Genomic DNA, 23157 nt, shown 5'->3' with positions numbered 1-23157 from the left:
TGAAGATAAAAACATTTAACAAGAGAAATGAATTCACATCTTGTCACACACATTCTGAATTACGCCGCACATTAGCTACTTGTTTGTCTGGTTTCCAACACACATACACACACAAAAATTATATAAAATATAATTTCTACAAGTTTTACTACTTAGAATTTATATTTGTGTGTGTGTGTATTTGTGGAACATCTAGAACCACATTTTATAATACATGTTTTTATTTGGAATATAACCAACAACATTCAAATTATATATATATAACTCCGCTCACTCCACTGAAACCGCCCTTCTGTCTGTCACCAACTCACTTAAGTGTGCCCGAGCTGCCTCTCTCTCCTCTGTCCTAATTCTCCTCGACCTCTCTGCTGCCTTTGACACTGTTGATCACTCTATTCTACTATCATCTCTTGCTGACCTGGGGATCTCTGGCACTGCTCTGGCCTGGTTCTCCTCCTACCTCTCCAACCGCACTTACCAGGTAACCTGGCGTGGAGCAACCTCCACACCTCACCCTCTCTTAACTGGAGTCCCCCAAGGGTCAGTCTTGGGTCCTCTCCTGTTCTCTCTCTACACCCGCTCCCTGGGCCCCCTCATCGCATCCTATGGTTTCTCATACCATTTCTATGCTGATGATGCTCAGATTTTCCTCTCCTTCCCCACCTCTGACTCCACCATCTCCTCCCGTATCTCTACCTGTCTGTCTGCTATTTCCTCCTGGATGCACTCGCATCACCTCAAACTCAACCTCTCTAAATCTGACCTCCTTTTCTTTCCCTCCTCCTCCCCCTCCTCTGATCTCTCTATCTCTGTTCCTCTGGAATCTACCACACTCTCTCCCTCTTCCTCAGCTAAGAACCTTGGAGTCACCCTGGACCCCTGCCTCTCTTATTCCCAGCACATCTCCACTCTGGCACGCACTTGCAGATTCTTCCTGAGCAACATCCGAAGAATCCGACCCTTCCTCACCAACTATGCTACCCAGCTCCTGGTCCAGGCCCTGGTACTCTCCCGCCTAGACTACTGCAACTCCCTCCTGGCTGGCCTCCCTGCGTCCGCCACCCGTCCGCTCCAGCTCATCCAGAACTCTGCTGCTCGCCTGGTGTTCTCTCTACCTCGCTTCGCCCACGCTACTCCACTACTCCGCTCGCTCCACTGGCTCCCGATCACCGCTCGCATCCAGTTCAAGACTCTTGTACTAGCCTACAGGTGCCTTGATCAGACTGCACCCAGCTACCTCCAGACCCTCATCTCTCCCTACACCCCCACTCGACCTCTCCGCTCCGCCTGCACTAGAAGACTGGCTCTACCTCCGCTACGCTCCCCTGCCTGCCGAGCCCGCTCCTTCTCCACCCTTGCTCCGCAGTGGTGGAACGACCTTCCTACAGATGTCAGGACTGCCCAGTCCCTGACCACATTCCGGCGCCTCCTTAAGACTCACCTCTTCAAACAGCACCTGTAGAACTCCTCTGTTGTATCCTGGGACACTATCACCCTTCATTTAAATATGCTTTATTTTGCTCTTATCTGCCCCCTATTTTACTGCATTTAATCCTGTACCTCAGAATATTGTAATCTGCCAAGTGTTTAATCTGTAGTATTTTGTACTTAATCATATCCTGATGTAACTATCACTATTTAATCATATCCTGATGTAACTTTCACTATTATCTGCTGTATTATTGAATTGTGATTTGTCACACTTATTATTGAATTATTGTATTTCTTGTTCTTATTGTATGACTTATATTGTAACACTTGAATGTATTTGTATTTGCTTGCGATTGTAAGTCGCCCTGGATAAGGGCGTCTGCTAAGAAATAAATAATAATAATAATAATAATAATAATATATATATATATATATATATATATATATATATATATATATATATATATATATATATATATATATAACATATTGTAAAAGAACCGCACCCACTCGGGTTCGTTGCCCCTTTAAAAATAGACCCAGGACACAGATTATGGATTTTAACGCGCTGTCGCGCTATTTTTAATAAACAAACAAAACACAAAATAAACACCTAGCTCTTTTTTGAGCAATAACTAATACACAAACCAGGAACCTAACTATAAACAGGACAGCTAAGCTGTTTCCCTGTAAAACAAACCAAAACAAAATAAACAGTTTTCACACACAAACCTTCACGGTTTCACAGTACCTTACTCTCTGTACGCCTGCACACTCCCAAGCGGGCTCTACACACAGCAGCCTCGAGCAGACTCACTGCATCCCTTTTATATCCTACACCAGGCTCTGCTTTTCAATAAGTGCCCGGTGCAGGTGATAATTAAACAAACCAATAAAACAATTAATGAAAATAATTAAACAAAATGTGTCTACGCACATGTTTTCTGCAGGGAGGATTTTAACCCCCCCTCCCTGCTGTGTTACAATATATATATATATATATATATATATATATACAGTGCCTTGCGAAAGTATTCGGCCCCCTTGAACTTTGCGACCTTTTGCCACATTTCAGGCTTCAAACATAAAGATATGAAACTGTAATTTTTTGTGAAGAATCAACAACAAGTGGGACACAATCATGAAGTGGAACGAAATTAATTGGATATTTCAAACTTTTTTAACAAATAAAAAACTGAAAAATTGGGCGTGCAAAATTATTCAGCCCCTTTACTTTCAGTGCAGCAAACTCTCTCCAGAAGTTCAGTGAGGATCTCTGAATGATCCAATGTTGACCTAAATGACTAATGATGATAAATAGAATCCACCTGTGTGTAATCAAGTCTCCATATAAATGCACCTGCACTGTGATAGTCTCAGAGGTCCGTTTAAAGCGCAGAGAGCATCATGAAGAACAAGGAACACACCAGGCAGGTCCGAGATACTGTTGTGGAGAAGTTTAAAGCCGGATTTGGATACAAAAAGATTTCCCAAGCTTTAAACATCCCAAGGAGCACTGTGCAAGCGATAATATTGAAATGGAAGGAGTATCAGACCACTGCAAATCTACCAAGACCTGGCCGTCCCTCTAAACTTTCAGCTCATACAAGGAGAAGACTGATCAGAGATGCAGCCAAGAGGCCCATGATCACTCTGGATGAACTGCAGAGATCTACAGCTGAGGTGGGAGACTCTGTCCATAGGACAACAATCAGTCATATACTGCACAAATCTGGCCTTTATGGAAGAGTGGCAAGAAGAAAGCCATTTCTTAAAGATATCCATAAAAAGTGTCGTTTACAGTTTGCCACAAGCCACCTGGGAGACACACCAAACATGTGGAAGAAGGTGCTCTGGTCAGATGAAACCAAAATCGAACTTTTTGGCAACAATGCAAAATGTTATGTTTGGCGTAAAAGCAACACAGCTCATCACCCTAAACACACCATCCCCACTGTCAAACATGGTGGTGGCAGCATCATGGTTTGGGCCTGCTTTTCTTCAGCAGGGACAGGGAAGATGGTTAAAATTGATGGGAAGATGGATGGAGCCAAATACAGGACCATTCTGGAAGAAAACCTGATGGAGTCTGCAAAAGACCTGAGACTGGGACGGAGATTTGTCTTCCAACAAGACAATGATCCAAAACATAAAGCAAAATCTACAATGGAATGGTTCACAAATAAACATATCCAGGTGTTAGAATGGCCAAGTCAAAGTCCAGACCTGAATCCAATCGAGAATCTGTGGAAAGAACTGAAAACTGCTGTTCACAAATGCTCTCCATCCAACCTCACTGAGCTCGAGCTGTTTTGCAAGGAGGAATGGGCAAAAATTTCAGTCTCTCGATGTGCAAAACTGATAGAGACATACCCTAAGCGACTTACAGCTGTAATCGCAGCAAAAGGTGGCGCTACAAAGTATTAACTTAAGGGGGCTGAATAATTTTGCACGCCCAATTTTTCAGTTTTTTATTTGTTAAAAAAGTTTGAAATATCCAATAAATTTCGTTCCACTTCATGATTGTGTCCCACTTGTTGTTGATTCTTCACAAAAAATTACAGTTTCATATCTTTATGTTTGAAGCCTGAAATGTGGCAAAAGGTCGCAAAGTTCAAGGGGGCCAAATACTTTCGCAAGGCACTGTATATATATATATATACACACACACAAGCTCTCTACTGGACCTGGCAGACATCAATTCCTTCGTTTTGTACAAGGTAGGATAGATTTCATCTTGAAGCGAGCCACAGCGCTTCAGCAGAAACATTCCGATCAGAAAGCTGCAGGCTGCAGCAGCTCAACCTGGATTCTGTGCTGCGAGTGACACACACGCAAGAGAAATCATATGTTACTTTCGTTTCAGGTTAAAAACTACTTTTGTTTTTACAGTTTTGTATGTGCATATACTTTTATGTTTAATTGTTCATTTAAATACGGCGTTTCGGCTGTGCAGATGTTTGATGTGATGTGCTTGAATAAAACTTTTGAGTTGTATCCGTTAGTTTGTCTTTCATTTTAATATTGATCTTATTTAAAATGTAGGTATGAGTATAACCACGGCGGTTCTAGTGTTGAAGTAATCCATAAATGTACAGTGTGTGTGTGTTGGGGGGGGGGGGGGGTCTATGTTTTGTACGGCTTTTCTGCTGGAGATCACGTGATATTAAGTCAGAAGAACAGGATCTTGACTGCATGATTCCTGCTCCGGTTTACATGGGTTTTTACAGGTATTTTTATTGTGAGAAAGCGATTGACCCTGCACTTAAAGTCGCGCTGCCAAAAGGACTTCCTTTTGCTGTTTCCCAATGTATTTGCGTGACAACGTCACACAGTCATGACAGTAGAGTCGATTTCCAAGTGCATGTAAACCAAGCCAGTGTCTTGTAATTTGCCCAAACATCAATATTTTTCAACAAAACCTTCAGGAAGTACTGTAAGGTCCCTCGAGAATAAAACGTGTTATATACATGTATCTCTAAGCAGAATACATAATAACAATTATTTTACATTAAAAACAATAAAAAGGAAATATTGTGTTGAACAAAAAGCAAAAGGTTTGTATGGTTTCTGAAGTACTTTATAATGTTCCCCAAAGTGTTCTGAAAAAAAGGGCACAATTTCCAAGATGCTACTATAAAAGAAAATAAATGGCAAATGTATAAGGCATCATTAATAATAATAATAATAAATAATAATCTGGATTAATAGATATCTAAAAAAATGGTCTGGAAGAGTCACTGCCTAAAGAACACAATTTTCTGTATTACTTTTTCATAAGAACTCACACTACCAGAAGCAACTTTGTCAGCTGTGTTTTTTCAATGGAAACTGCAACATGAAAAAGAGTACAAAAAAACAATGTTTTGGTTAACAAAATCTATAAAAACATGTGGAATATGGGAGAGCTACAAAGTGATGGTAATACCTACAGAGTATGTAGTGGGGTTCCTGGTAGTGTAAGGATTGTTACCCACATTATGGTATGGAACAGAAAAGCCAGAGCACTTGTTATGGTTTTTTATTTTTTTTATCACTCTTCCTGCAGTGATTTAGAGCACAGATCTCAAACCCCAGTGCACTAGAGCGGACATTTTGAAAAAAGCTTTGAAACAGACTTTAAAGTTATAAGTGTAAAAAGTTGTCAGGAATGTTTACAATCAAAAAAATACAGTACGTTATTTAAACAGTCGTAGCAACACGTACTGTAGGCAGGATCCCTCTCGATCAGTGAGAATATATTTGACATCTGGAGCTCTGCCCAGAACCACACGGTAATGAGTTAATGATGTCCCAGCCTTTGTTTCCCCATCTACATCAGCAAGGCAAAGTGGACAAAGGTCTTTACAGTAACTGCACTTGTAGTGGAATTGAAATTCAGCTACCGGTATATGTTTTATACAGATGCTCAGATTTCATTGTGTTCCTTCAATAAAATTCGAGCAATTCACAAACAGAGCCCAAATTCTTTATTCTACTAAAGCTTACTGACAACATTGACATGCGAATGCAGTGAATGGTTTTGCTTGGCCATAAAATAAACTCTTCTGTTTGCACAAATTCCAGTTATTTGCACAAATAAGAGAAGTCAAAGATATTATGCTAGGCATACAAGTTATTTAAAACTGTTTTAAAGCCTGAAAACCAAACACAGAACTTAACTTTTCCAATCACTGTCAAGGATAAGGTTCTCTAAAGGAAATCAAATTGAAAGTTGTGCTTACAAATGGCAACTTGCCACACTAATCCAAGTCACTTTCTCCCTGATATATTAGCTAGATACAAAACAATAGTAATAAATGCAGTATGCTACAGAAACCCATTAACATTGTAAAAATAGCATTATCAAACTTTATGAAGAGACATTAATTGAATTATCTCCAGGAAATAAAATCTAATGGCGGGTTCTGTAAGCAGCTTCCAGTTCATTGGGGTGTCATCATGTGACTATGCTTGCAATATGCTAATGAGGAGTAGTCATTTTATTTTTATGTGATTGCTCTATTTCTATGTCCTGCTGTTTGGGGAAAATAAAAATAAAAAGCTTCCATTTTTCTAGGCATTTTGCAGGAATTCACCCCTAAGGAAACAAGTTACACATAATACCAAGCAAGGTTATGCTGCAGACAGTAAAAACAACACATATGTAATTAGCTAAAAGGTATAAACAATTTAAACATGGAAATGTTATAGCCTCACAATGTTTACATGACAGTACAATAAAAAAATATTGCATTAAACATTTGTGAAGATGTACATTTCCAATGTGATCGTAATTTTTAATTATTGAGGCAGCTAAGATTATTTCCATTTTATGATATGAAAGGGTCACTCAGTTACAGGCTGATCACAATATGCACAAATATCAAAATAATCAAATAAAACTTTGTGACATTGGTTTACAGTATGTGGTACAGTAGCTTTACATCCATACAATATTTTCATCTTTATTAATTTACTCAAAAGCATTCAAGGCATATGCTTGTGTTGATTTCTTATTTCATCTTTGTACATTAAACTGACTCGTTTTACATAATATTTACAGCCCCCCAAAATATCCTTCCTATTTTTTTTAATCCAACTGATGGAAGATTACCATTTTTGATGATTCACAGAAAATACTTGAAATATGTATCCCTGTATATTGTAGCTCAATCTGGTTTCTTTGTTTGGGTGGCAATGCAGTAGTTCTGTACTAAGTAGTGAGTGTAGCACTCTCTCTTTTCAAAATATACAAGTCAATTAAAGACTACAGTAAGACTAACAAATGGAAAATAATTGTGTTATTTTCTGTTTCAGTGAATCCTGGCGACTTCTTAAAACCTCAAAGTGACCTCAATAGAACATGTCATATCTAGATCATTAAATCAGGACCCCTACATCACTCAAAAGACAAATGGGAGTTCACACAATATCAGAATACATCTGTTTTTGCACAGCCATAATATAAAACCAATTAACGGATAATAATAAAATTCATATTCACAAGGTTGCAGTGAGTTATTACAAGCATGGTTCAAGGACGTAATCTTGACTGCTCTTATTTACAGTCACAACACCATCGATTCTTGGTACACTAAATAGTTTTACATATTGTAACAGGGATTTGTTACGTGTGTGGATCGTCTCTGAATAACAATGAGGCAGACACAGAGCATTGGGTGCTCACATGCCACACAGGCACGCAGATTTGATTTAACACACAGGCTGTCACTTGGGTACCAGCAATGGATTATCAGATTTAATAAAGAAAACAAAGCAAAGCTAAAAATAATAAAAGTTTGCCACACAAAGCGAGCATTAGTCTCACTAAAAGAGACGTGCCGCTGCAGGAACCTACAACACTATGCAAACCCTCTCTATGCTGTTTGGGATCAACATCCCCTAAACTAATTTGGGAGATTTATGCAGATGTACCCTGTACAACACTACCCTCCAGCCAGTACACAATACAGGAATGTTGGTTCTGGTTAAGGTAAAAGCCAGTCTTTATGTATGATTACAAGTCTTTAACAGATTGAAATATACAAGTACAAAATATATAAGAACAGAATATCCTACCAGTTTTCTCAGACAGACCATATCTGCAAATGCTGTGTGCAAAAATACACAGATCACCATTTAGCCATGAAGGGCTTGACTTTCAAAGGGATGCACACACACAAGTCCATTAGAGTTCCTGTGGGCTTGCATGCATGTACCGCTTTTAAACCCAAGTCGGAAGAGGATACAAACCAAACACGGATGGTTATTCACGAAAGCTAAACTATCAGATATTTTACAACCATTTGTCTCAATTGCTTGCTGGCCTGGGATGGAAGGATGTGTGTGCATGGTTTTTTTTTTTTATAAGGTAAGCAAGTTCATGTCACTAGATTTGCGGTCACAGAAATATTTCATCTGAGTGTCTGTGCCCGATGATACGATACATTTGTTTAGATCAAGTCCACAGATTGTAACAAGCTGAGACACTTCAATTCACAAGCTGCCAGAACAGAGTTGATTTGACTTTCAGGTTTGTCGAAGTGAAAATACAGAATTCACCAATTTCGGTTAATGCATTTTCTGTCAGGGATTCCTTTCTACATTGATGTTGTGTGACGTTTACTGCATATAAAACCTTATTATCTACTGCACACTTGGAAGTTCATAGGATAGTAATGGTCATCAAAATACCATTTCAGTAGTTTTTGTTTTACTGTAAATTTGCTATAAGAATTCTGAAAATGCATGCAGTTTTAATTATGGAAAGATATTGTAATTATAACATTAAATAAGGATAACTACAATTTCAGAAAATAAAAAAATATCCAAACACCCATGTTTTGAATTGTGCATGCCTTAGACTAGTCTTGGTGGCACCATGCTGGAGGTACAGTATATCCTATTAAAATATATCAGACATAAGCAAAACTATAGGATCTTAATATTCATGGATACATAATATGTGTTAAGTGAGGCTAACAAAATTGATTTAAACAATTGTTGTTTATCCTCACGTGAATGTATTTATTTTAAATAACTGTAAAGTGAAGTGTAAATAATGCAGCAGTGTTTTTATTTACGTCACAGAAAATAATGCAATTTCATATGATAGCAAGATTAATGTAAAAAGCAAACAAGGACAATAAATGCTTTGTTATTCCATCTTGATTATGGAAAGAAACCATACATAGTTTATTTCCTGCTATTTGTGTGTATAAAAGGGAAACATCTGTTTTCTTGCAGTTTATTACATTGACTAAATTATAAAAGAAGCTGTTAATCAACAAAAGAACTGATAAGTTTTATTATGGAATTTTATAATTCTCTAGGTAACACAAAACAGACCAATATAGAGCACTAAAGCAGTGAGATTAAATAAACGTGCTCATCCTTGCATATAAAGCAACTATTGTGCTTCACATCTCAATTATATAGCATAATGCATAATTGTGGCTCATTCAAACAGCAGTTGGGGGGCACATATTTTTTTTTAGGAGCAGAGTAATTTATTTCGTTTGACAGATATTAATTGTGTTCAGTTGAGAACAAAAAAAAATGGACCTGGCTGATAAGAAAAGCAGAAACTCAAATGTCACGAACATCATCTGCATGAGGAGGTTTTTGTTTGGACCATAAAAAGAAATCCCATAGCTAAACAATCACTGTTTGAAGGAGAACATGTATTATTAAATTCCTAAATCGTGGTGACACAGCAGGAAAGCAAATCAGGACCTGCCCCCCAGCAGTTCTGGAGCGTGATTAGTCTTTGCAGCCATTGGCTAATTAGAGTTCTACACTTGTTCCATTCCCACAAGGCCAGGACTCTGTGTTAAAGCAGAACCAGGCGGCTAGCATGGGTTCCTCTGGGATCCTTTGGTGTGCATTGAATAAGTCTGTCTCTCTTTTAAGGCAGCCCCAGACAGTGACAAATGATTCCTGTCAGGGCTTCTGCACAGGTAGGGCATTCCCTGACAGCTTCAAAGATGGCAACCACCAGGTTATTTTTCTGATATATGACTTGCCCTTACCCTTCTTGTCTAATATTATCGAGTTACCTACACCCAAGCCCCAAAAGCCACTGTAGGTTTCTTGCTAAACAAAATGTGTGTGTTTTGCTAGTCAAAACAAAGTATCCGGTTGGCTATATTGCAGACTTCAGAGAAACAGTCCCCTCATTTTAAAAGTACTGAACAATAAAGCACTAAAGCACATGTTTAAACTCATTTCAGATGCCATATTTCTGTGTGTCTTTTTAGCTCTTCTTAGCAACTGAGCTGTGGTTTTACATTTGTCAAAGCTCATTCTCTTTGAAGATAAGAAAAAGAATGGTGCACTTTGACACGGACAAAGGACTGGTTACTGAAACAGAAACTAGAAGTGGCCTTTAATAGGCTATTTTAACATTATTATCGTGTTCAGATAGCCAGGAGGAAGAATTTCTTAGTGTGTAAAATCCATCAGCGACAATTTCATACAGCTTGCATCCGTCATGTAGCTCAAATCTTTTAAAGCCATTATCTCAACAGTGCAGCACACCAATTTAAAAGTGATTTTGATGGGTTGCCTTTCAAAACTTGCTCAAGATTAACTTCCAGATTTTTCTGTGGTGAACATGTGCACCACCTTAATCCCTTTATTGTGTGAGAGAGATTTGATACACTTGGTTAAGGTTTTTGCTGTGTGTAAATAGCTGGAATTCTCCCTTGTGAATAAAAACTGAGGTCAATAAATGTAAATGAATTTCGCAGATGTCTGTTCCCGAGATGAGAAACCTCCCTGCTTAACTTCTGATAACGTAAGACAAGATTGTCTTTTACATTACAAAAAGACAAGTGATCCCTCTTTATGTTCATAACATTGCTCTATTTCTATTTTTTTTTTATTAAGGTTAGACAGACAGACACAACTGCAGTCGACTTCTGCAGTGCATAATCCAGACCGTTATCAGTTGGATGAGTGCTTTAAATAAATCTGTCTGGGTCTCTCATCAAGCCTGAATTCATTATCTCCTGCCATGCTAAACAGCAATGCTGGATAAAGCAGGTTTGGGGTGGTTTGAACAAAACCAGAACACAGTCCACCTCTTTGCTGCTGATACACTGATTATACAAGTGAAACCATTCATATAGAAACCCATAAATCATTTAGTTTAAAGACAGCGGGTAATATTATATAATAAAACTGAGGGTTAATTTATTTCTCTATGCTTACCAAATATCCACTCCATCACTGTCCACACCCAGTTTCAACATTTATTTTATTAAGAAACAGTAAGGATATGGCTAACAATAAACAGTAAGGATAAACTATAGTAAGGTTAAAATATACACATATTCAAAATAGGATACAATACAGTAAGGATAAAATATACACATATTTTACAAGTGAACATTACAACAAATAGATTTTAAAGAGTTAGCTACTTCACAGTTAAGCCTCCCATAACAACCCTTTCTGAATTCAGCAAGCAATATAATGAATCTTATATACTGATATACTGATATACTGATTAATTCAAAGCATGTGTCTTTCATCTGTCTATACAATTTCATAAAGCTCTACACAGTGGTATTTGCAACACTGGTAGGCCATCATCTGTACGAAGATAAAGCAACACATGTAACATAAAATGATTAGTGCAGAATTGAAACCTGCAATGTTGCAACTTTGGATTCAGATCTATGAAGTCAGCAGTGTCTAGTGTCAGTTAATGTATGGCAAAACATGGATTGCAGATATATAAACCTGAAACTGTAGACAGTGATGTTGGCTTTGCAGTGAACTCCATCAACACTCCCATATGGTTTTCATGAGGTGGCTTTGTGAATGTTAAACACCTTGGTGCCGGATCTATTAAAGTGCAGCATTTTGTGAAATAAGAAGAAACCTGCTGTTGCATAACTAGTAACAAGAAACGCAAAAGGTTTATATAGGACCTAATTGATTTTACTGTCACAAAACTATGAGCAAAACCCTGTAGTATATGTCCTTTGTGTTCTGTTTACTGTATAGTTTCAGAAGGCAGTGTTAACTCTCATGCCCGGCCTATTTAAGGACAAAAGCTATGACAAACACTTTAATACACTGTAATGAACAATAAAACTAGTACATCAATATTGCCAAAAAACTGGATCAGGCCAAAGGGGAAAGGGAGATTTGTCTTGTGACATTCAGGGGCACTTTGAAAAAACACTAATGCCCCATCAACATAAAAATGGAAACTTTTAGTGCCTGCAGATCGCAGACCACAATTCTTCTATAAATTTAAACAAGTACAAGAAAAGACTACACTTTATTTTGTCTGCTGTAATTGTGCTATAGTTTATTAATTTCTAAACAAATGTTTTATTTTGTTTTTTAACCTGTTGCTGCCCAGTGTCCAATATACTTGACATTGAGAAAATTGACATTACATAGGTATTGGAACATACCCAGGGCAGTAAAGGGCTAAACCCTGCAGTACTGCTGTTATAAATTGGTTGAAAAAGCCAGCATAGCTTGTCAGTTGCCCAAGACACCCATAGTATAAAAAGCATTAATACTATATTGTGAAATCATAAAACATTAAACATATTTTGTTATTACCTCAGTGAAGCCAAGAAGAGTTCAATTCACTTTGGTCAACCTTGACCTTTCACCTCTGAAACTGGCACGTTAAATATGAAGCAGCAACAATTACTTGTATTCCCCCGACCCTCTACTCAATTTCAGGGGAAATGTGTCAAGGGACTGTTTTTCTGTGGGTGTTTTCCCTCTGTCAATGTTGAGATGATGTGAACTTAAACCCCTGTTATTTTTAATCTCAGTATCTCATAGCTCTCTTACCAAATGATCTCTAATGGTTTTGTATTGAAGGACAACTGCAACTACAATTGTATTAGCAGTTGACAGAATGGTACTAAAGTGCTATTTTCTGACATTCCAATACGCACTTTTATCCATTACAATACCATGTTATCATATCAGTATCCCTGTGCTGCCGTATCAGGACAGCAATTCAATTTGTTCAAAATCTATTCTGTTTCCATTGATGGTAATGCTGTAGTCTGCTAAGGTTTCTTCCAGTGAATAAGCTTGTGTTATAATGGTGTTCCAATGAAGGACAGTCTGTAGGTTGTATACATAGACTGACAGCATGCAAAATGTATTCCAATACTCCACAACAAGAATAAGGAATCCACACTGTATAGATCATATTCAATCAAATGTTTCCACTAATTCCTGAAATAATCAAATATTGGAGCAGTACACAGCGCTCTCTCAAGTCAGCAATAATTAATTACAGAATGTAAACAGCCGTGGTAAATGTTTGATCTGACAAAGTGTGAGCCGAGATGTATCCCGCTACCAAGGGAAATTAATATCTGACTGTCAGCCATCTGGGTGCTAGCTGTGCACACTGCATATTGATACAAAGGGTACCATCTGAACTCTGTGCCATGGCTCACTCTTTCCTCATGAATCATTCTTAAAACGCTAGCATGGATTAGAAAGACTGGCATTCAGTTACCTAACTTAAACCATTCAACAGTCTTATCAGCAGTCACTTTATGAAGGTTTGCGTGCAGCTATACCAAAGAAGGGATGCTTAAACCTGGGAAGATTGTATACCCGTTCCAGTCAATACATGGGTGTCAATCACATAAAGGTTTTCCACTTTACATTCATAGGCCACTACTGCCATCTAGTGGTGAAACAGTGGGACATATTATATAAGCTTGCATTACATCATACTTTAAGGTGATTCAATGAAAACAGAACATGCAGTGAATGAAAGAACAGTACCACAGCCTCATGTAGGCTGTATCAGGAAGATAAGGTTGCACCTGCTGCTGAATTCTTAATACATACCCATTTTATTTTAGTCTTGATTAACCTTTGCCAAGTTAAAATTACCATCATGGGCTATGCATTTTTGTGTGGTTTAATAAATTAATGATAGAAAATGTAGATACAGTACATATTTCTAATTATAAGAAGCATGCCTCTGCATTTCACACAATACAGTCTGATGTATGTACTAAGAGAGAGAGAGAGAGAGAGAGAGAGAGAGAGAGAGAGAGAGAGAGAGAGAGAGAGAGAGAGAGAGAGAGAGAGAGAGAGAGAATTCATTTTTAATTCACATAATTAAAAGCCAGATGTAGTCAGGGCCTACTTTTAATTTTTCTATGAACCGTTATGCATTTATTGTACCAGTACTAAAACTAAAACCCAATTATCTTACTCTCTGGATACATTTTCAGAAACATAAATGTAAATGATCACATACTGATTTTAAAATGTATTATTCTAAAATAACTATACTTTCAATTTGTCCAGCTATCTTCTCATTTACAGTTATTTTTGGGTCACACAGGCTAATAGTGTGATTATTCTTGCTTGCAAATAAACATACATGCCAACAGTCCCTATATGGACAGGACAGTCCCGCGTCCTGATGCATAGGAAGGGAGTCACGATATTTACCCATAGAAAAAAAATAATTTATTCTGCACAGTAGTTAGTGAAAACCACACGCTGTGCTCTTCGTGCGGCTGACACATCTGCTGCTCACTAACTTATACAAAGAATGCTTGATTATGGGGGGGATACATCTATTATATGATAATGAGTGTTTTTTGCGTATGACTCCTCCCATGTGTATGATGCGTATGACACCCCCCACGGAGACGAGCGTTTCCAAATGTAAGAATAAATGCCCTTTCATTTAGAAACAGCACTACTGGATTGTCAGCTTTTAAGTCGATCAGCAAGAAATATGGGACTGTTGTGGAAATTATTTATTTGTGAAAATGTACTGTTTTTATCTTACGCCCTCTAGTCCCGCGGGCGGAACACGGAACTGCACGTAAATATTATATTTCATAATTCATTTTTAATATTATTACAAAAGCAAAAGAGAAAAAAAGCTGACTCAATATCAAAATCGTTGTTTCCCTACCGTCAAACAGCGAAGGAATTTTTCGAATCCGTCATTTCACCGCTGAGATATCCCATTCGCAATGTGTCTAGTACCCCCATGCATTCAAAACAAAAGCAATCAACTAGCTTGCGTTTTGCTGCTCTGGTCTTACAACCTTGATGACGGTGAAGTCTCCCTGATCACATTGTAGGGGAGGTCACAAGCTTTCCATTCATACCTTTACTTTGTTTGTAGCCCAATCCATCACAGAGTAATCGATGTGCAAACAAACACGCCCACCTCTTGAATGAGATAAGGGGAAAAAAAAAAAAGCCTTTCAAAGGCAAATGCATGTGGCAATGGATAGCATGTGAGGTGCCAGAAGATAACATCCCTTTTAGAACTTAGTGTATCAATTGACAAAGATTTACACAATGTTTATTTTTGGAAAGGTTTGGGGACCCTTGGGCTTAGCTTTGTAAAAACTCCTGTAGAATTTGATCCCTTTGTTCAAACAGTTCCAAAAAAATCTGTCTCTTTTCATATGCTACAAGTTGAAAAAATGACTATAGAACATAAAAAAATGAAAAGTGTTTGTTGTTTTTTTATGTATTTTTTCTGGATATCTCCTTCCATTGTGGTACTGAGTAAGACTTTTATCACACCTGAGGTTTTAGTCTTGATGCCCAAGGGGTTACCTTGAATTCAAGCCCTGAACCATGCCTGTGCTGTCTATACTTTGGAAGATATTGTGATTTATTTAAGGGCACAGCCCCCCAGGCGGAAATTGTCTGTGAGGGGCTGGGGTTTTGACAGGTTAAATACCATTGGGAGATATTTCTTTTTTTATACTAGTACCCAGGCAAGTTGATCCATGGTGTCATATTTTATATTCTTTGGCCTATAAATGCGAATTTAGCACATGTCTATGTAGAGCCAAAAAAGAGTATTTTAATATTCGATTATCAAACCTAGTTTTGGTCTGGTCGGTTTTCCAGGAGAAGCACTGATATACCCAATATGGACCTTTTTCTTTAAGAGTCTTTAAACTTTCAAATGATCAAACTTCAAAGATGTGGGAGCCACGTAATTACACATGTGAGATATAATTTCCAGGAATTCACTTTTCTTTATTCTATTATTATATGTTTGACTCTTCACTCATGTTACACTAACAGAAACTAATGTGTACAACAAAAATAAACTAGTTTAAATACTTAAACTTTTTATCTTTGATTTTAGATAGGATTGCCTTCTCCTGGCCTCCTTCAGACATTTTGGATTGCATTTGGACATTATGCAATGTTGACTTTTATACAAAGTTTACAAATATTTACACCACATGACAATGAGGACTCACCATAAGTGCATGCACTGGTTTGAACTGGGTAGACCTTATTCAGCTTGAAATGTACAGTACCAACTTCTGGAAGCCTAGCAGTAGGAATAACTATAATTCAAAAGTATCCCACATTAAAGAATAACTTCTATTTATCCCAAGGTGTTCTCCCACAGAAGATGTATTCACCTTCTTATTGACATTACTAAATGCAATAAGAAATATACAGTGGAAAAAAGTTTGCTCTTTTTTCCACCGTATATTTTTGCCGGTTTATGAGTTTAAAGGCCTAAGATCTGCTTAGATATTTTAAATATTCCCCATTATCTATTTATTTAAACATATGCCCAAAGAAAAACATTATAAAAAAAAGGAGTCAGAGACTGTGTGCTTTAGTATCTTGTTTTAACTGAAGCCAAGCACAGCTTAAAACAAGAATACAGAGGAACAATCACAGATACATTCTTACCATTGTCAGAGGGGATGTTTGAGACGATTTCATCTTTATTCCGTTTCACTTTTACTGGTTTCCCATGATTAGCAGCATCATTCGCTGCTGAGAACTGCTTCTTCTTCCCTTTCCTCTTTGGGAGTAGAGGCTGAGGAGAGGCCAGTGGATCCCCTATATCGCTCGAACCACCAGTGGATTTGCTCTGACGATCTCCCACCTGGTAATAATGTTAAATTGCAAAGATCAATGGTGGCCAAGCTTACTTTCAGGGATAATGATGTTTTCAATCATGAGCAAGTTGTTTATTTTTGTTGGATTTAGTTGTGGAAGTATTTGTTAGACTGTACATTCTTCATCATCTGCCTATGTCCTAAATTGGACATGCATTTGTATCAATGTAACAATAAGGCTTCCTCAAAAAAGGGTTATTTCAGCTTACAGTCATCACTTACTAGATTAGACATAACCTTTAAAAATGCTTACATCACATATTGATTATTGATTAAATGCACACCATCAAATATTGCAGAACAACATTAACCATTTCTTACTGTATGCAAATAATAATAATAATAATAATAATAATAATAATAATAATAATAATAATAATAATAATAATAATAATAATAATGAGCAAACAAGGGCAGTGGTAACCCACAATTCTATGTATTTTAAAGTAATGCAGAACGAATGGTGGTCTGACATGTATTGCTTCACTAAAACCCCTTCTCACCAAAAGTCTTGGTATACATGGGTAGATAACCGTCTCCTCTACAACTGAATGCGTTTGTTCTTCAATTTGGGTTTCTGCAATGGTGTCTACTAAGACTGGTACTACACTGGATGCTGTAATTGGTGTTTTTAAGAAAAAAGCATTCAAGGATAGAGGGTGTCAAACAATACTAATGGACATGACTCAATGTTCTATAACTACTTGTTCAACAGGATCTGACACTTCTGTACAGTGGCTGAAGTGCTGGTTTGGAGAACTTGAGGTAGCTAGATACATTCTTTGTGATTATGCTGTTACAGTAGTTACTAGTCCATATGCCATTTGAACAGCTATACTGTAATTCAGGCAAGATCTTCAGCTAATTGCTCAGTGATTGAGCGGGTTTACACTTTTCAATGTGACACCCATTTCTGTTTTTCATTTGTTTTGGTATTAAGGAAAATAAAATAATTTAAAATGGTAATAACACAATCTGACAATAATAAGAAAGAATGTGTAATTCATGAAAAACAGCACATAGGCTAATTATTTAGTTTATTTATTCATCTGAAAGATCACAACCTGATAAGATGCCTTTAAGGTATTTGTGTCAAGTCATAATGTTCCTTTTTTGTCTGCGGTTAAATTAATCTTTCTGTGAATTTAAGCATTAAGAGACTGTCACTTTACATATTCGTATCAACTGATATAGTGGCAGTCTCACTCTTCCAGAAGTGTAAGGTAAGACTTATGTCAATGGCATGCAATATCAACAAGGTCAGTTGCCCATGAACGCTGGTACAGACCACTGATTTTGACAGATAAAAACCTGGTATGTTCTGAACTGACATTTCAGAAAGGAAACATCCACCAAAGATTGATTGGACCAAATCTTTATTGTGTTTGACAGAAGGACCAAGAGAATGTAATATACTTTTTGGCCCGTGGCCTTGTCCATTAAGCTCCAGAGCTGCCCGTGTGCTGGCTGACTAAGATGAATAATTATTGCTTGATGACAGCTATTGCCAGCGAACAGGACAAGTGGCACTCTGGGCCACGTTCCACTAACCCATGTACTGGCGGATTGTGATGTAATGGTTATTGATTAATGACAGTCATGCCAGTAGAAGGACCAGTGGCACTTTGGGCCACCTTCCCCATGTGGTACTGAAGTGTTATGTAATGATTATTAGCAGTTATTGCCAGCAGCAGGGCAAGTGGCACTCTGGACAACATTACCCCCCCTCCCCCCCCCCTACCACCTCCCCCGTGAGGTGACTGAACTGCTGAGGTGGATGCATGAGTATGACAGCTATTGCCAGCGGCAGGGCAAGTGGCACTTTGGGCGACGTTACCCCCCCTCCTGAGCTGGCTGAACTGTGATGTAATGATGTATGACAGCTATAGTCAGTGCGCAGCAAAAGGCTCCCTGGACAAGGCACGCTGTAAGGTGGAGGCAGCAGGGAGAGGCATATGCAAAAGGCGGATCCTCCTTTCAGAAACATAACATAGTTTTGAGCAAAATGCTTATGCTTGCCTCTAAAACTACTTTACTACAATCAGCTCTATCTTCAGCTATATTACAGCAACATTAGCAATGCCATCAGGCCTAAAGTGACATACAGTAGTAAATCACTACTGAGGTGGGATTCTTTCTTTCTGCTAATGTGTTACATGTATTACTACTGAGCCAAGTACTGAATGTGTAAATCATGTTGCAAAACTCTGGAAACCTAGAGGTCAGGCAACTCAAACTAACCATCTTTTACCAGCACACACATGTACAAGATATTCGTGGATCAGTGATATGTTAAATAACTCTTTCTGCCCATGGTTGTGCCATCTTTGGCAATGCAAAAAAGACCCCACAACATTGCAGCATGATTATGCCCATATTCTTGAAGGGGAAAGGTTGTAATGGAAATAATTAAAACATTAACATTAATATTTTTTATGCAAAAATGTTGGGTAATGTTGGTGCCAGATCTGTCCCCTAGCTAGACTATGGGTGGGTGAATTGAGCCTTTTGTATAGCGTTACATACATACATTTTTTTTGGACTGAAGTTATATTAGCATTTTTGTTATATATGTAGGCTGAACAAGTCTAATTATTTTTATAGTACAGCTCTATGTACTGTATTTATTATTATTTTTTTTTTAATTTAGTCATCGCCAATGGTTTTTACCCTGGTTTTCTCACCAATTTCGAATGCCCAATTATTATTTGTATCCTTATTCACCGCTGCAACCCCCCGGCAACTCAGGGAACAGAGGCTGAAACAGCCACAGGGATCACTGGTGCGTGGTGAACTGTGGATTGCCCTGCCGATCTAAGCCCTACCTAGGCGGCGCTCGGCCAATGACATAGCCTGGATTCGAACCTGCGATCTCCAGGGTCCAGTTTTTCAAAGCTTTTAATTTGGATTAAAGTGATCAGGATTTTGTAATCCTATATTTTGTGATCAAGATTACTTTTATCTGGATCATTTTGATCCATTTTTTGATAGGCTAGTTCTTAACATATTTACAGGCCTTATTTACGATATAACCTAATTTAACAAAATAAATAAGATAGAGGTAATAATGATTAATACACTAGTATTTATTTTGTTTTATATGATTTCTTTTAACAAAATCTAAATCACTTTTAATGTTAGTGCACATATAACACATGCAAATAATGGTTATTTTATTTATGTCTACTTGGCAGAAATTAAATAACTAAATTTAAATTGAATAAAAATAAAACTTTTGAAAAAGGATGTGTTTTTAGACATCTTCATCGTCGGTCGGGAGTCCAGCATCTCTCAGACGAGCTTTAAGGAGGCTTATCTGAAGGCGTATGTGTATGCTTTTTTATTAAAGCTATACCATTAAATACGTTTTCCTTTTTGCTTGCATGGATACAAAACTGAAATAAATATGTAAATATTATATTGTAACACTCTATTTGGACATATAGCGTGTGTTTGCTATGACAATTCAAACAAACTATCGATGTTCTATGATCATTTAAAAGCTAAATCCACATCCGCAGTAGGATCACAATAATTCTGGTATTTTGGATCAAAGTAATCCTGATCTCCTCTTTAAATTATGAAAAACATTGCTTCCAACTTTATTTGGGCTAATGGTCAGATCTGGCTCATGTGATTATTCTTTTTTTAACAAAATGAAAAAAATATATTTATGTACAGGTTCTTGTTTAGTCACTCTTTTACAGATATCTAAAGTGACTAAATGCATGTGTAACCTGCAAAAGGTGTTGTAAGAGCTAATTTATCCCCTTTGTGGCCCTAAGGCCCACAAAAATGAATTTTAACACTTTGGGGATCCTTGCAAATTTGCATTAAGAAAAATATAAATAAATACTTACACTCTCCTTATGTTTTCTAAACCTAATAGGAGGTAGTGAAGCCGCCTTGGACCTAGAAATTAAGAATAACATGCTTGATTATATGAGTTTGATTATGTTATACAAACCTCATCTAATGGAATTCATATTTAGCATAATAAAGACAAATCTCAGGAACACTGGTCTTTTTGTGGAGTGTTGTTTCACATGTCTTTGGTCAGACCCACATTAATGAATGACTACATTATTATTATTATTTATTATTATTATTTATTTCTTAGCAGACACCCTTGTCCAGGGCAACTTACAGTGGCACTTCTGTATTTTATTTTATTTCTTTCAACAAACAGCGGTACAATTTCCCAAATAATTAGCATTGGTTGAAAGGCTTGTAGCTTAATTTTAAACACAGAAAAAATGGGCCAGTGTTTATTCATAGACTGTTTTGATGAATTATATAAAGTTAGATATTAATAAAATATTTTAGTTGTTAATGATTCCAACAACATATTTTTGTAATGCCTGTATTATACAGTGGCATTGTTGTGGTCAAATTAAAACCAAATTAAAAGGTTTAGAGCACCATAGAGTTACCATACAAACCCAGGTTGAAAATACCAACATGTTTCTGGCAAAAATACTTTAAATGGTTTAATTTAAATTGATTCCCTTACATTTAATTATACCCTCCTATTCCAGGCCACTAGTAGCAGAAACAGGAGCTCACATACAGGTAGTGGCTGGTTTACAATGATTTCCATCCAAAAAGCAAAAATTGTTGTTCAAAATTTTTCCTTTAAAAAAAAAAAAAGGTCTTACCCATTGTATCTTCTTGTTGGTGCTGGTTTAGTAAAAATGAGGTCACCATAAGGAAGTTTTTTAAACTTTTCTCGCCCAACTGCCACATAAAACTGTCCATTTTCCAGTTCTTTTCTGTCACTGACAAGGTTTCCATCTAAAGTGTAAAGGCTGTCAATCAAAACAAAGACATATTTTGGTGACATAATATGTGGACAGAAGTAAAGATAGAAATACTATTGTACTTTGTAACATTTACAAGTTTCTGTTGTGCGCATCTTATAATTGAATGTATATTTATGGTAGCAGTCTTGTTGGAATTAGAAATACAAGTGGTGATACAGGTCTCTAAGAGAGCACATGTTACAGATGTTTTCTGAAGGGATTAGTGCAGATATTGAGCAATGATCTTCCAGTCAAATTGAGTCAGTGCCCCCCTGGCTGCTGGTGGATGCCATACACTCTACTGATAGTGTCATGTTCTTCCACACATACATTTATAACACAATCACTCCATTTGGTGGGTTATATGAGGCCTTTATTTTATAGTGACAGATATCAGGCTTTAGTACAGATTTTTTTCAAGGTGAATGAAAAATAAAATGTTGCCAGGATTACATACAACATTGTTGACACAAGAGGGCGCTAAATTATTGATGTTTTTAAATGCTTGTACTTGTATGCTCAATTAATAGTTAAGTTTACATGCTTATGAAAATATTAGGCGTCCTGCTGTATTTTTTATAATGTGACTTAAATAAGATTTTACCTCTGATAAATGTTATGGACATCTCTATGTCAACACCTTTATGACTGAATTAAGACAAAACATGTATTATAGGTGTTTTTATTTCTTCGATTAAATATTTCAGTCTGGTAATTACATACACTTCCCATTTAAAGAAAACATTGCTGATGTATCTTATTTCTAACAGTAGTGTTAAGAACATCTTGTTTGACTGCTCTTGAAACCTCACAATTATTGCTGTCGCCACCCCCAGAGCAACTTAACTAACAGAGTCAATATAGCAGAGATCTATGTGGAGAAACATGATTTTCCTAACCCTGTATTGTTATGACAAACTAGCTGAGTGTCTTGTAAACTAATTAACGCAGATTTCTCCACCGCATACAAGACTATTTGTTGCCATAACAGTAAGTGACAAGGTCTTCCTTGTATATTTTTTGCCTTTATTATCTTACTGTACATGTCAAAAGCTTTGTTCCTTAAATAATTTCTTTATTCTCTTATAAATGTTTAGCACAGTAAATCTGCATGGTAATTTTGCAGTTTTCCCATGCTTTTACCATAGTGGTTATACCATACATTTACCATGGCATGCCATTTGTTTTAATTTGCTTTACCATATATCTCTGTGCTTTACAATGCTTTCCTGTGCTTTACAGAGCTTTCACTATTTTTAGTACATTTTCTATGCTTTTACTATGGGAAACTTTAAGGTTTACCCCTAAAAGACTAACACGGAATGCACAGTCGCTTAGGAAGATACATACTTGCAATGAGAAGAACATCTGCAGAACAGCCAATATAATTGCATTATAATTAGGGCTTCTGTTTTTTCGGGTTTTATTAATTGTATTTTTCGGTGCTTATTTTTAGCTATTTTTGAGTTTTATGTAAATCGTTTTTTTTTTCGGGGCTTTTCATTTTTGATATACTG

At 37.1% G+C, this 23157-nt stretch overlaps 1 protein-coding gene across 1 annotated transcript in view; it reads right to left on the bottom strand.

Annotated features, from left to right (window-relative positions):
• LOC117435597 (doublecortin domain-containing protein 2-like) overlaps positions 1 to 23157 on the bottom strand; it is a 76533-nt gene that overhangs the window by 33597 nt on the left and 19779 nt on the right. Inside the window, exons 5-7 of the mRNA XM_034058912.3 lie at positions 21497 to 21646; positions 20699 to 20750; positions 16627 to 16825 (exon numbers count right to left, since the gene is read on the bottom strand). Coding sequence (XP_033914803.2) covers positions 16627 to 16825; positions 20699 to 20750; positions 21497 to 21646 — 401 coding nt within the window. The remainder of the gene's footprint in view (positions 1 to 16626; positions 16826 to 20698; positions 20751 to 21496; positions 21647 to 23157) is intronic.

Source organism: Acipenser ruthenus, chromosome 3 (genome assembly GCF_902713425.1).
Source record: "Acipenser ruthenus chromosome 3, fAciRut3.2 maternal haplotype, whole genome shotgun sequence".
In the NCBI taxonomy this organism is placed as follows: domain Eukaryota; kingdom Metazoa; phylum Chordata; class Actinopteri; order Acipenseriformes; family Acipenseridae; genus Acipenser; species Acipenser ruthenus.
The sequence above is the reverse complement of the archived record's forward strand: the minus strand, read 5'-3'. Positions and strand labels throughout refer to the sequence as shown.